Source organism: Podarcis pityusensis, assembly GCF_964106645.2.
Source record: "Podarcis pityusensis genome assembly, chromosome: 15".
Lineage (NCBI taxonomy): Eukaryota > Metazoa > Chordata > Lepidosauria > Squamata > Lacertidae > Podarcis > Podarcis pityusensis.
In genome coordinates, this window is record NC_138040.1 from 32893883 (window position 1) to 32909022 (window position 15140).

General features: G+C 44.0%; 2 protein-coding genes across 5 annotated transcripts; one reads left to right on the forward strand and one right to left on the reverse strand.

Moving 5' to 3' along the window:
* The first annotated feature begins 2753 nt into the window (after window positions 1-2753).
* Window positions 2754-12311, forward strand: PUS3 (pseudouridine synthase 3). 4 transcript variants are annotated; one of them, XM_080982313.1, is made up of 7 exons: window positions 2756-2824; window positions 3928-4016; window positions 8001-8078; window positions 8843-9231; window positions 10210-10778; window positions 11455-11645; window positions 11841-12311. In XM_080982313.1, exons 4-7 carry the CDS (start codon window positions 8854-8856, stop codon window positions 12155-12157), a joined length of 1455 nt encoding a protein of 484 aa, XP_080838439.1. In that variant the 5' UTR covers window positions 2756-2824; window positions 3928-4016; window positions 8001-8078; window positions 8843-8853; the 3' UTR covers window positions 12158-12311. The 4 variants fall into 4 exon arrangements, with proteins under 4 accessions (XP_080838436.1, XP_080838439.1, XP_080838437.1 ...); XM_080982310.1 differs by lacking the exon at window positions 8001-8078 and having other exon boundaries at window positions 2754-2824; XM_080982311.1 differs by lacking the exon at window positions 8001-8078 and having other exon boundaries at window positions 2772-2819; window positions 3931-4016.
* Window positions 6412-15069, reverse strand: HYLS1 (HYLS1 centriolar and ciliogenesis associated). The gene is made up of 2 exons (XM_080982315.1): window positions 14846-15069; window positions 6412-7778 (listed from the first exon to the last, which is right to left on the reverse strand). The coding sequence occupies exons 1-2, from the start codon at window positions 15052-15054 to the stop codon at window positions 6848-6850; spliced, it is 1140 nt and encodes a 379-aa protein (XP_080838441.1). The 5' UTR covers window positions 15055-15069; the 3' UTR covers window positions 6412-6847.
* Window positions 15070-15140: the final 71 nt, after the last annotated feature.

Below are 15140 nucleotides of genomic sequence, written 5' to 3' on the forward strand. Positions count from 1 at the left end.
CATCTTTCTCTTGGCAATGCCCCATAGATTCTCTATGGGGTTCAGGTCAGGCGAGTTTGCTGGCCAATCAAGCACAGTAATCCCATGGGCATTGAACCAGGTTTGGGTACTTTTGGCAGTGTGGGCAGGAGCCAAGTGCTGCTGGAAAATGAAGTCATCATCCCCATAAAGTTCGTCTGCGGAAGGAAGCATGAAGTGCTCCAAAATCTCCTGGTAGACGGCTGCATTGACCCTGGACTTAATGAAGCACAGTGGACCAACACCAGCTGATGGCATGGCTCCCCAAATCAACACAGACTGTGGAAACTTCACACTGGACTTCAAGCATCTGGCATTGTGTGCCTCCCCATTCTTCCTCCAGACTCTGGGTCCTTGGTTTCCAAATGAGCTGCAAAAGTTGCTCTCATCAGAAAAGAGGACTTGGGACCACTGAGAAACAGACCAGTTCTTTTTTTTCTTTAGCCCCGTTAAGATGCTTCTGATGTTGTTCCTTGTTCAGGAGCGGCTTGACAAGAGGAATGCGACATTTGAAGCCCATCTCCAGGATCCGTCTGTGTGCGGTGGCTCTTGATGCACTAACTCCAGCCTCAGTCCACTCCTTGTGAAAGTCCCCAACGCATTTGAATGGTCTTTTCCTGACAATCCTCTCCAGGCTGCGGTCATCCCTGCTGCTTGTGCACCTTTTTCTCCCACACTTTCCCCTTCCACATAGCTTTCCATTAACGTGCTTCGATACAGCACTTTGGGAACATCCAACTTCTTCTGCAATTACCTTTTGAAGCTTTCCCTCCTTATGGAGGGTCTCAATGATTGCTTTCTGCACAACTGTCAGGTCAGCAGCCTTCCCCATGATTGTGCTTCCTACTGAGCCAGACTGAGAGACCATTTAAAGGCTCAGGCACCCATTGCAGGTGTTATGGACCTTTTCACAATATTCTAATTTTCTGAGATTGTTAATTTGGGGTTTTCATCAGCTGTATGCCATAATATCACAATTATAACAAATAAAGGCTTGACATATCTCGCTTTGCATGTCATGAGTCTATCTCATATATTAGTTTCACCTTTTAAGTTGAATTACTGAAATAAATGAACTTTTCCATGATATTCTAATTTTTCGAGTTTCACCTGTAGTTGTTTGTTTCCTTGACATTGGATGGGAGGGCATTTCCCCAGGGTGGGTGCTGCTACTGAGAAGGCCCTCTGCCTGGTTGCCTGTATTGTAAACAGCCCTGTGTAGGGAAGTTTTTAATGTTTATGTTTTATCGTGTTTTTAATATTCTGTTCGGAGCCGCCCAGAGTGGCTGGGGAAACCCAGCCAGATGGGCAGGGGTGTGAATAATAAATTATTATTATTATTAACTACCCCTGTAGTCTTTGGATGAAGGGTGGTATAGAAATTTAATAAACAATAATACTTTTGAGTAGATGTAATAGTTAAAGGTATATATTTAGAAACACCCACCCACACCTTTCTAGACCAAGCCTGCTGAAGGCATCGGCAAACAAATAGACAAACAAACATAAGCTTGAAAAATAAAATAGGAACATCGATGTCATGACTTTGAACCAATGGCTTCAAATTGCAAGAAAGGAGATTCCAACTAAACGTAAGGAAAACTTTCTGGCAGTAAGAGGTTTTTGGCAGTGGAATGGACTCCCACGAGAGGTGGTAGATGCTCCTTCCTTGGAGGTTTTTAAGCAGAGGTTGGATGGCCTGTCATGGATGCTTTAGTTGAGATTCCTGCATTGTTGTTGTTTTTTTAATTAAAGATTTTCTTGATTTACAAAAGTGTGTGCAATGTCTCTCTAGTGTGTGTGTGTGTGTATATATATATATATATATATATATTCCCATGTAACATTTTTACAAATCAGTTTCATTTGTTGAGACATTGGGAAGAAAAGGAGGAAATAGGTGAAGGGGGGGAGATACGTGGGGTCGGTGTCGATGTTTCCATTTTACTTAAGATTCCTGCATTGTTGAGGGTTGGACTAAATGACCCTCAGGCTCCCTTCCAACTCAGTGATTCTATGTGGCGATGGTGGTTTTCCTTTAAAAAAACCCAAAAAACGTTAATATTGTTATTAAATTTCTACACCATACTTCATATTCCAAGGGTTGTATTCAACATCCTTCTACTCACAACCATTGAAATTAATGGGCCTTACACATGAACCTGATAATTGGTCTGGTCTGGAATATTTTGAACATTTAGATGTTGGCTATGAATACGATGCTTTGGTATCTATTACTAGTTATTCTTAAATAAATGAATAAACTCCAAGCACTTTTCTGTGAGGGCATAATGATGGTCCGAGATTGCGCATGTTCAGGGTGGTACGGCAATAAGCTGCGGTGAATGCTTCTCAAGAAGCACCCTGGACACTCTAAATTATTGTTGAAATAGAAGCAACCCCTGAGGCGGGAATTAAAATAGTAATATTTTGCCTAACATCTCAATTCAGTAGCTCATGACTTTACATACTATGGCGGATAAAGCTTTCAATGATTCATAGCCATGATAACTAAATGGAGCTTCCATGTCAGAGGCATGGGGTCAAACAAGAAGGGGAGGGCTATCCCGTTCAGGATAACCTTCTGTAACCTTCCAAAAACATTTGGCTGCCTGCTTTTGGAAGTAAAAGGCTAATCCGGCCGCTTTTTAGAGAAAGACTACATTTCCCACAAATCTCCTCGGTCTCATGTGTTGGGGAAAGGGAAGCCTTTACGTCATTTCCTGCGGAGAAATCGTGGACGGGGCGGCATGCCTGTGCTCGGAGGCTTTTGCTGTCTACGAACGTCTGCGTAAAAGCTGCGGAGGTAGGAACACGGGGGTCGCGGCGCATGTTTTAACATGGGAGCAAATCCCACAGTGTTCGGTGGGGCTTACTCTTGAGTAAGTGCGTTTAGGATCGCTCCTTTAGTGAAGCTGATCGCCTTCACAGGCAGCCTTAAGGCGGTGTTGATTGGATCGCTCGTCTCTCTCCCACCGCTGTAACTATTACAATTCTGAACCCTTAGAAAATTTATTTTTTTTAAAGGGGGGGGCGTTGCGGGATTACTAGTTGGCCTGTTCTGATTAGCCTTCCGTGATCAGCTCTTGCACTGGCCGTTTCTGTCCGAAATTAGTGGCCCGACTTCAAACCCTGAGCCACGATCACGCGTGTTCGAAGTACTGAGAACCGCACGTAGGGAGCACGCAGGTCCTGCTTGCTGACGTTTCGTAGGCACGTGGGTGGCCACTGTGAGAACAGGATGCTAGACTGGACGGGCCATCGGCCTGATCCAACAGGGCTCATCTTCTGCCACACACACTCACTGGGTGCAGGGTTTGAAATCCCATTGAGTAAGGATGCATTTAGGATGTTGTAATCCTTAGCAGGTTAGCTTCGTTGACCTCAATAGCAGTTACTGTACTTCCGAATAAAGGTACACAGGATCAGCTGCTTGATTCACTGATGCTAAAAGCACTAAAATTCATGTCTATTCTCATGGGCCAGTGTGTCCAATTGTCCAATAACTGTATATTTTAATGTTTTTATAGTATACTTGTTTTCTTTAATTAAAAAAAGTCAGTAGAGAATTGACTTTGTGTCGGTTGACGTTGTGCATTATCTTCACATAGCAGGAAGAAAAAACTGATTTTCCCACACCTTGCAGAATCTTAGCACCTCTAGTATGCCCACATTTTATAAGTTAGAAACCCCTGAATGCTGTAACATTTTCTCATAGTAGAGTTGTTCTACTCCCTTAATCGTTTTGGTTGCCATTTTCTTGATCTGCAGGAGCCTTTTGAGGTATGGCAACCAGAAACATACACTATTCCAAGTGTGGTTGCGGCATGGATTTGTAAAAGGGCCTCCTGTTGATGGTTTCAATCGCTTTCCTAACTATCCCTAACGTGGAATTTGCCTTTTTCATAGCTACTGCATGCTAGGAAAACATCTTTCTCAAGCTATCTGCCACAACTCTCAAATCTCCTTCCTGGCCAGCTAGCACCAGTTCAGACACTGTAAGTACATGTGAAGTTATTGAGGGTTTTTTGCATCAGCATGCATCACTTTGCACCAATCAAGGGAAGTAATAGTCCCACTATATTCTGCCCTGGTCTGACTATACCTGGAGTACTGTATCCAGTTCTGTTAAGAAGGATATTGACAAGCTGGAATATGTGCGGAGGAGGGCGACCAAGATGATAAAAGGGTCTGGAAACCAAGCCTTATGAAGAACGGTTGAGGGAATTGGGTATGTTTATCCTGGTAAAGAGGAGACTGAGAGGTGATAACTATCTTCAGATATCTCAAGGGCTGACACATGCAGTATGGTTTTGACTAAGCATCAGGAATAACTTTCTGACAGAATTGTTTGACAGTGGAATGGACTCCCGCAAGAGGTGGTGGACTCTGTCATAATCTAGTTGAGATTCCTGTATTGCAGGGGATTGGACCTTTAGGGGATCCCTTCCAACTAAGATTGTATGCATTTTTAATGGTCCTTCACCCAGTCGGGAGATATTCTTCCAGCGCTCCAGGCAATCCCTTTTGGTTTTAATCACCTTAAACCAGAGCTTTCCAAACTGTGTGTTGTAACATGTTAGTGTGTCGGCTGCTGTGTGTAGGTGGGTCCCACAAATGCTCCTCCCGGGCTGGGAAAGGGCTTAGTTTAACCTCTGGTTTGCTAGTAAAACTGAATTGCTGTGCCACGAAATGATGTAAAACTGAATTGCTGTGTCATGAAATGATGCATGCCCAAAAAGTGTGTCGCCAGCATGAAAAGTTTGGAAAGCTCTGCCTTAAACCATTTGGTGTCATCAGCAAACTTGGCCACCTCACTGCTCCCCGATTCCAGAGTTATGAAGAAGTTAAAAAGCTGTTTTCATTACAGATCTTGGAAGAACCTTGCTTACTGAATCCTTCCATTGTTAGAACTGTCAATACGTCCTACTCTCCGCTTAGTGTTCTTTAACCAGTTAAGTCCAGGTACACATCCAAGATTACCCCATTTGCATGATACTCTCGCAGAACTCTAAAATGTTTAGGTAGACAAGACTTACCCTTACAGAAGCTATCAGCAAGACTTCTATAGGGTTGGTAATTTTATTGTTAACAGTTTCCCCCAGTTTACCAGGAAAAAAACATTAAGCTAACTGGGCTGTAATTTCACATTAAGGGGAAGAAAAAGTGTCAACTAGCTGAAGTTTTACAGATTCTGGCAGTTCATGTACCCAATGAGTTCTTACCCATGAAAATCATGCCACAATACTGCTTGTCTTAGAGATAGGAAGGCCTGGGAAAACCCTGGAAAAATTGGGGGGGGGGACCAGGGCTCCCCCCCCAAGTTTACACCCCCCCCCCCCCGTTTTCAGGGTTTTATCCAGGCCTTCCCATCTCTAGTCTGGACAGAGGACAGAGGTGTGTGCAGGCATGTGTAGAAATTAGCCCCATTGTACAAAGAATTTGGACTAGTTGTTCTGCCCATTTCTCCCCCTTCAGCCCCACCCACCACTGGTATATTACCCAGAAGGAAAAGCAGCCTTCTGGCTAAAGCAGTTTCCTCGTTCCACTATACAGTCATACTTTGGGTTACAGACGCTTCAGGTTGCTTTTTTTGGGTTATAGACGCGCTGAAACCTGGAAGTACCGGAACAGGATACTTCCGGGTTTCGGCGGTCGTGCATGCACAGAAGTGCTGAATCACAACCCGTGCATGCACAAACGCACCACTGCAGGTTGCAAACGTTGCGGGTTGCGAACATGCATCCCGCATGGATCACATTCGCAACCCGAGCGTCCACTGTACTCAGAAGTTTCAGTGTGTTCACTGGTGCTTACGCTTGCAGCCAGGCATAATTAAAATCTTCTCCAATTGTCCATTGTCTTCTCCAATATGCAACCCATATTTCATTATATCCGTAGTGTTTCCAAGTGGGGAAAGAAACTTAGAACAGAAGAAAAGCACTTTGCATGAGAACCTTAGTACAAGTAATTCTGGTTTATAGGGGAGCATGTGGATGCCCACTGTGCTCCACCCCTCCACTATCAGTGATGTTTTGGGGCTACTTCTAGGTTTGGCACCTAAATTGGGAGTTGCCTGTATATAGGTATTTCATTATTACTCTCTTTTTTGATATATTTTTGTTTTATAAATGTGTTGGATTTTATTGCTTAACATGTTAAAAACCTTCAATAAAATTGTTTTAAAAAATACATAAATACGAACCAAGACAATATTCTCAATGGAATAAGAACCTCATACCTACTTGAAAGCGAAGAGTTGTTTACAATGTAGCACAGCAGTTCCAAACAACAATTGATAAGTGAGGTGAAGCTTTTGACCTGCCTTCTGTTCTGGATAAATATTACTTTCTCAACAAATTAACCAGTCAATAGAGAAATTAGAGGCAATCCTTTTATACCACACACTTTTAATTTAATCCATACATCTAGAAGCTAAACTTTCTTTAAAAATAACATCATACAGAAGTATGATGATTGCGTTAGGAAGAGGAAGTGGGTTTAAAAGATCTTGCAATAAAAATAAAGATTACTCTCATTGACATATACTTCAGTAAACTTTGGTTCATCTTCTGTCTGGCTTCTGATGAGGCAATATTAATCTCTAAATGATCCTATATGGGACAACTATTCAAGAAGCACGAATAAGTAAAATCCTTTTGTGTTGTGGGAACACTCATTCTGAAAGCCAGATTTAAAACCAATAAGGATTTGAAAGGGTTTCAAAGGAAACAAAATAGCTTAGCTGATTGCCTGGAGTAGTTGGATATTTGGGCTGCGCTAAGCAAGGCATGCTCCTGTGGATGGCGCTATAGAGACCTCTGCATTTCTAGGAGGAGTAGGTATTCCTAGGCATCACGCCATTTGCCAGGTCACAGCGTATTCCCCAGCGCAGAGCAGACCTCTTCTTCTCTGTAGGCACCAGGTAGTTGTTGGGAATATAAATGTGCTGAGCCCTAGGAGGCAATTCTGACTTGCAGAGCATCTGTTCCCGGATGCTCCAGCGCACCCCTTTCCTGGGATCTTCCCCTGGTAGCCGCAGAGATTCCCAGTCATGCTTATGCTCCAAGTAACGGGCTACCCGGTCGGTCTTCATTCTGTTCCGGCTTAGCTGATCAAATCTTGGTAATATGAAGGATTTTGGGTGGCCAGCAACAATCAAGTCCTGCTCATAGGATGTGCTGCTGCGGCTCTGGCTCTCTCTTTGCGAGCTTTGGCTCTGGCTCTCTGTAGTTCTCCAGGAATAAGCCGTCTCAGACTCTGGGCAAATGCTTGGCTCACTCTCCTCCTCTGACTCTTCTTCCTCTTGCTGAGTCTTCAGACTATGCATTCTTTGACTCAACTCCCCATACTCTGGGTCACTCTGACTGCTGGTCTCTGGTGTGCTGGTGATGGACTCATCCGTCACCTCTACTTCTCCATCAGGCCTTCGCCTCAGAACTTTCCTTTTTATTATAGGCTTCCTAGCAACTCTGGGTTCCTCGGGAGTCTTTGCTTGCAAGGTGGGTCCTGAATTAAGATGCCTAATCTTCACAGGAAGTGTGGGTCTGACCAAAGAGGCCACTGAGGCTCTTGTGTAGGGGTCCAGCTGAGGTGCAAAACACATCTTCCTTGGGCTATCACCTTCTCCCTGTTCTGCGCAAAGGCGGATGAATGCCATTGCAGCTTCTTTGAGCCGATCTTCATGGCTCATGGAGGCCCACCGGGGACGATCAAGTCCCATGAATGTTTCCATTGCTTCTCTTGGCTTGGTGCAGTCACTGATTCTGAAAGAGAGAGATGTTAATTCTCACAGTGTGCTAGATCTACCCAAAACAAGTTTAAGTACAGTGGTACCTCGGTTTTTTAGCATCTCGGAAGCCGAACGTTTCGGTTTTCGAGCGCCGAAAACCTGGAAGTAAATGCTTCTGTTTTCGAATGTGCCTCAGAAGTTGAACGGTTTTCTGCTGAGTTTTCCCCAATTTTCTCAATTGAAATTGCAGGCTACCCTTTGCACCTCGGTTTTCGAACATTTTTGAAGTTGAATGGTCTTCCAAAACGGATTACATTCAAAAACCGAGGTACCACTGTACTAAATTTATTCACTGATTGAATAGTCATTTACCTATTTCTAGCAAGAATTTGCTTTCACTTAAGTCAGCTTAGGATACAATAAAAATCCTGAGTACTGCTGCGTTACGATGTTCCCCCTTTGCAGTACATTGGAGAATGTGTTAAGTCTTACAGTTGTTAGCTATACTAGTGGGTTTCAAATTATTTTCCAGCAAATCCTGAGGCTGCTTAGTAATGTATCAGAGATTCTACAATGAGAATCAATAATGGTGGATCTGAATCCCTGAAAGGCAGTTTGCCCGCAACTTGAAATCTTCCTCCCTGAGGTTAAGTATGCTTTATGGTGCACATTCAGTTCACACTGGGAACTGCGAGACCCAACAGGGTGGACCAGTATCTCACATGAAATATGTGAACTTCAGAACAAAACCCCAGAATCCTGTGTTATAAGCAGGGTTTCCTTATGCAGGAGTAGCCCATGGGTGTCAAGAGCAAACCCTTTCTGTCCCCTACACCTTGCATTCCATGTAAACAAAAAAAATGTCCCGAAAGCCCACTGGGAATTAGTATGAATTTATCAGTAAATGGAGAAAGGCATGCACTCACAATTCAATATTGGAAGTATTTCATTACGTTCAAATATGGAATACAGTATAGGTAGAAAATAAAAGCATAAAGCTGGATAGCAAGTTGACAGTCCCCAGCTGAATAGCCTCTCCTTTAGCAGCAAATACAAAAGTTTGAATTGTGGAAACTCGTTTTCCCTTCCCAGGGACTCTCACTATGGCCAGAGATGGAGCAGAAACAGAGAAGCTACTGAAGAGAGTCCAGGAACTGGAAGACATGGTGCAAAGGCTGCAAGAAAAGCTGGAGAGCAAGCAGACTGCAGGCACAGAAGGCGGCCTCTCAGCAGCAGGGAAGACTAAGAAACGGCAGCAGCGGCCATTTGATTTTAGCGCTTATGGCCAGAGACATGTGGCACTGAAGATAGCCTACCTGGGCTGGGGATATCAGGGCTTTGCTAGCCAGGAGAATACCAACAATACTATTGAAGAAAAGCTGTTTGAGGCTCTCAGCAAAACCCGACTGGTGGCCAGCAGACAGACTTCCAACTATCACCGCTGTGGGCGCACTGACAAGGGAGTCAGTGCCTTTGGACAGGTGAGTTCAGCATCTGTCTAACCTCCATTTTTATGAAACCAACCTGCTCAACTCACAGCAGAAAATGAGGGAACCTGCTCAGAGGGTGAGGGAGGGGGGATTTGGATTCAGCACTATAACAGAATGTGAATTAAAGCGGGGGCAGCGGCATTACCTTCTGTGATATTCCCGCTTAGTAGAGTTTGCGCCTCAAGGTCTTAGCTCTGGTTGGAGCTGAATACAGTCATACCTTGGATTTCGAACAGCTTAGTTCTTGAACATTTTGGCTTTCGGATGCCGCAAACCTGGAAGTGACTGTTGCAGTTTTTGGAAGCCGAATGTCCAACAGGGCTTCCGATTGGCTGCAGGAGCTTCCTTCAGCCAATCAGAAGCCACACTTCGGTTTCCAAACGTTTTGGAAGTCGAATGGACTTCCAGAATGTATTCTGTTCGACTTCCAAGGTACGACTGTATTGGGTGTTAGATATGCTGATATTAGAACTCATTTAATGGGGCTTCCTCCCAGGAAAGTGTGTAAAAGATTGTAGCCTGAGTTATCCAGGGCTGCAAGATAAAACCTACTGCCAGATCAGTTCAGGTCCAAATAGTCATTGAGGAACCTACACCAACACCATTATTTTTGGAGAATTCTCATTGATTCAGTTTAAAAAAAAAACAATTTAAAAAGTAGAGGTGTATTCAGCTATGTTTGACTCAGAGCAGACACACTGAAATTAATGGACCTAATTTATTCATGTCCTTTAATTTCAATGGGTCTACTCCAAGTATGGCTAACTTGGGATCTAACCCTTAGGTTTGTATCCAAAGTATTGCTATGTCAGTTGTACAGTTTGCGCAAGGATTGGGGATGGTGCAAGGTGCCCATGGGGGGGGGGTGGAGTTCCGTTGCACAAGTGTAATGGAATAAGGGCATCGGATACTGTCCATAGTGTTGTTTTTGCATATTTTACTCCATATTATCCTTCTCCAATGTTTCAGGTGATCTCCCTAGATCTCCGCTCAAACCTGTCAAAGGATAAAGCAGTAAATAAACCGAAGGGTGCAACAAAGGACACAGCCACAAATACTGCAGAGGAGATCCGCTACACACACATATTGAATCAAGTGCTCCCTCATGACATACGGGTACTGGCTTGGGCCCCAGTAGATTCCAGCTTCAGTGCTAGGTTTAGTTGCCTCAAAAGGACCTATCGCTATTTCTTCCCTCGTGCTGATCTAGATGTAGCTCTCATGAATACTGCAGCTCAGAAGCTCGTGGGGACCCATGATTTTCGTAATCTATGCAAGATGGATGTAGCCAATGGTGTAATCAACTTTCAACGGACAATTCTTACTGCAGAGGTGAAGCCTGTGGCTAGGGCAGAGGATGCCGAGCTGCACAACTCTTTCCAAATGTACCTGTTTGAAGTGACAGGCCAAGCATTCCTCTACCACCAGGTCCGTTGCATGATGGCTATTCTCTTCCTGATTGGACAAAGGATGGAAAAGCCAGAGATTATTGATGTGCTACTGGATGTAGAGAACAACCCTCGAAAACCACAATACAGGTATGACTTTGCAAAGAAATTAATATATATTATATAGCCAGTATAATATTTGTGTTAGATGTGAAACAAGTTTCTTTTACTCATTAGCAGTGGATGCAAATCTTGGGCAGAGGTCTTTCCTAGACCTAATATCAGAGAGCCATTTTTAATCAGAGGTTATAGCGACTGAACCTGGGACCTTTTGTATGCAAGGCCTGTGTTCTGCCACTGAGCTCTGAGCCAACACCATACCCCTGTGGTACCTTAAAGTCTAACCAGTGTATTGCTGCATCACTCCCAATGACATAGTCTTGCCTATAAAAATGCATGCCAGTCTTTAGCAAAGTCCTGGCAAACATATTTGGGATTTCTGTAGCTCTTAAGTATAGCTTTTCCAGTGCCATTGCTCCAGAATACAATTGGACTGCAGGCAAAACCACATCAAGATGCTGAAGAGCGGGTGGAAAGGGAAGCTGTAGATGTGCATTAGTGTGCACTAAAAACTGCACTCCCGTTACTGGCACAGAAAGATCAACACCAATTGCCTTACATGTATGGGAATCCAACACTATAAAGATTAATCACTGCTTTGTTTCACATCAGATTGTTACTCAGTCTTATTCATGTACTTCCCTGTTTTAAGTCACAGGCATCTGATTTAAGCTCCTTAACACCTTATCTTTTCCTTTTCTTGCAGCATGGCAGTGGAATTTCCTCTGGTTTTGTATGACTGTGAATTTGAAAATATCCAGTGGATCTATGATCGCAATGTCCAGGAGTTTAATGTCACACATTTACAGCAGCTTTGGGCCAACCATGCTGTTAAAACTCATATGCTGCGTAGCATGTTAAAAGGGCTTGATTTTGCTGAGATGCCTACAGAGACAGGTAGGAGATGCATAGTTCTGTAGAATTCTAACAGTATTCACTGTTGCTAGGTATGAGTGTGGCTCTAAGGCACTATTCTAGTGATTACATATATGGGTACAGAACTGGGTAATTTAAAAGTGGATAGAAGCAACTGGTGAATAATAATATGCTACACAGGACTTGTTGACCCGTTGGCACTTGTTATGTTTTCAGGTTCAAGCAACGGCACAATTCGGTGGGGAGAGCTGAAGCCCCCGGTCCACAATCAGATCAGTGCCTTAATCGAGGGAGCAAAAGCCCGAAACTACAAGCCATTAATGGATCGCCCCAAATGTGAAGGGTTGGAGTCTCGCATCAGTTACTTTGTGCGTAGAGGACGCATTGAACTTCCACACCTTAAGAAAACAAAGCACTCTGAAAAGGAATCAGATGAAGAGATGGAAGTTAAGAGCAGCCACAGCAAAAGTGTGGAGACAGACAATGATGTTCCAGAACAAGCTGCAAAGAGAGTCTGTACGAGTTCAGACTGAAGTTTCCACACCATCTCTTATCTCCAAGCAGATATCTCCAGATCTCTTTTCATGCAAACCTATTGGGATCCTTATTTACTTTTGTTCTTTTTAAGAACACAGACATACCACTAAATGCTTTGCATTTAAGAAATAAACATTTTTTAAAAAATAATAGCATAAAGCAGGTGTGAAATTGTTTTCAAAATACAGGCAAATCTCTTTATTAGCTCCACATTCTCTTCCTACTGCTACAACCACTGAAAGCGTTTATAGCTCTTACAACAGTTGTAAGCAATTAATCATTGCCAAAACAAATCTATAAACCAGGCGGGTAACTGTATGGAGAGGAGTAAGTGGCCCCAGATTAGGGTCTTCTTATATGGCCACCACATCAGGAGCTGGTATGTGAATCAGCCTTGTCATATCAACGGAGCTGGGTGTGGTGCCTTTTTTTATTTACAAGAATAAACAAGTAGTAGCGTCTTTAGGTTGGGACTCACCTCTTTCTACACTTCCTTATGTTCAGCTTCATCCTGCTCTTCCATATGGATGAAGTGATAGGAACAAAGGAGCAAAATAAAAACTAGGAAAAGCTGGACTAACTAGGTTACTAGGACCTCAGAAAAAGAGAAAGAACAGTTCCACTAGTCAGGGATGTGATGAGCAGATACGTTGTGGCCTATTAGAAAGCATAGCAGCCATTCAATAGTTACTTTAGTTAAAATTCACATGAAAAAGATCATTTTTATGTTTTACTTCACTGTACACAGGTTGTACACTGACAATAAAGTTGTTATTATTATTATTGCATTGATTTGGCACCATGCCATCTGGTCAATCTCTTTCTACTGCAGTTTGCCAGTATAACTTATTCCAATGCCAGTTTACATTGGGGCCACAATCCTACAGAAGTTTAATTGGAACTAAGCCCATTGAATTTAGTGGAAGTTGCTCGTAAGGAAATATATTTTAAGATTGCAGCTTTAGTTTAAAGCTTACCTTACTGTAATTTAAACCCACTGCTTCTACTTTTAGTGGATCTTAAAAGAACCACTAATCCTCTTTTGACATCCCTTTAAATAGTTAGCGTGTGTAAAATCTGAGAGCATAGGGTTTGTTCCAGCTTGCAGTGTTGGGCTTCTCTTCCCAAGGTATTCTGAGCAATGTTGCTCTTTGAGGGGAACCGGCGTCTCCTAGCAGCTTCTCGGCACCCTTGGCAAACTACAGTTCCCAGGAGAGGCTTCTTTGGAAGAGGCAATGAGTGTTTACAGCAGTACAATGCTGCTTACATTGCAGAGTGCTGATGGGATCTAGGTTGGAAACAGAAGGCTTTTTTATATATATATAAAAAAGGTAGAGTTAAGGCTGCTGTCAGTGTGGTACTAGAGAAAGGATGGAGACCCTGTGGCTCTTGGGGTGATGCTGTGCTCCATCTCTCATCCACCCATCAAAGATTATGGTAGCTGGAGTCCTGGGCAAAGCCATGATATATAGTTTGGGGTATTTTGGGGGGCGGGCACCTGTCATCCTCCTCTGCTTGCCTTGTCTACCACTCAATTAGGTTGCTAATAATACAGTGGTACCTCGGGTTACATACGCTTCAGGTTACAGACTCCACTAACCCAGAAATAGTACCTCGGTTTAAGAACTTTGCTTCAGGATGAGAACAGAAATTGCGCAGCGGCAGCCCACATTAGCTAAAGTGGTGCTTCAGGTTAAGAACAGTTTCAGGTTAAGAACGGACCTCCGGAATGAACTAAGTACGTAACCAGAGGTACCACTGTAGTAATAATAATTTTATTATTTATACCCTGACCATTTGGCTGGGTTTCTCCAGCCACTCTGGGCTGCTCCCGGCAGAACACTAAAAACAGAATAAAACTTCAAACTTTAAAAACTTCCCTGAACAGGGCTGCCTTCAGATGTCTTCTAAAAGTCAGATAGTTGTTTAATTCCTTGACATCTTACCGAAGGGTGTTCCACAGGGCGGGTGCCACCACCGAGAAGGCCCTCTGCCTGGTTCCCTGTAACCTCACTTCTCGCAGGGAGGGAACCACCAGAAAGCCCTCGGAGCTGGACCTCAGTGTCTGGGCTGAACGATGGAGGTGAAGATGCTCCTTTAGGTATACTGGGCCGAGGCCACTTAGGGCTTTAAAGGTCAGCATCAACACTTTGAATTGTGCTCGTAAACGTACTGGGAACCAATGTAATAATAAATACTACTTGTTGTTTAGTCGTTTCTGACTCTTCGTGACCCCATGGACCAGAGCACGCCAGGCACTCCTGTCTTCCACTACTACTACTAATATAATATTTCAAATATTCTGATTTATTTCGACTTTTAGTTAAGCATATATATTTTTATTTACTTGATTCAGGGGGGAGGGGTCAGCTCCCCCCCCCCCATCCCCATGACTGGAGTACCAACAACTGCAGAACCACAGTTTTCCCACCCTGGGTTAGAGTACCAGAGGCAGGCATAGGAAGCTACCGTTCAAACCCCCCCTTCGCAACGATGCTCAAAGGACGACCCTTGAACCAACCACTGAATCTTTCGGCCTAACCTACCTCACAAAGTTCTTGTGAGAATTTTAAAAAGGAAGGGGGGGGATGAGAGAGGACAAGGCTCGGCCAGAAGCGAATGCGCGCGCATCTTCCACGACCGGCCACGTGCGCTTTTTGCCGACCTGCGCCCTCCTCTAATACCTGATTGCTGCTGCTGCCGCCGCCGGCTCCGGCTCCTTCTGCCCTCGCGCGACGACGGTTACTCCGCCGCACAACTGCCGTTGTTCAAACCGAAAAGGAAATAGCAAGGTCCGCCCTCTTTCCATGATTGGCCCGCTCCCGTTCCGCCCTCTTTCATTGGTGCGCCAACATTCTTCTCCCACCCACTGCACGTAAGGGCTGCTTTTCATTGGATACGGAGAACGCCGCACGGCTATCTCATTGGAGAGGAAGGGGGGGGCCTTGCTCGAGATCAGCCGGAACCTCTTCTAATGCC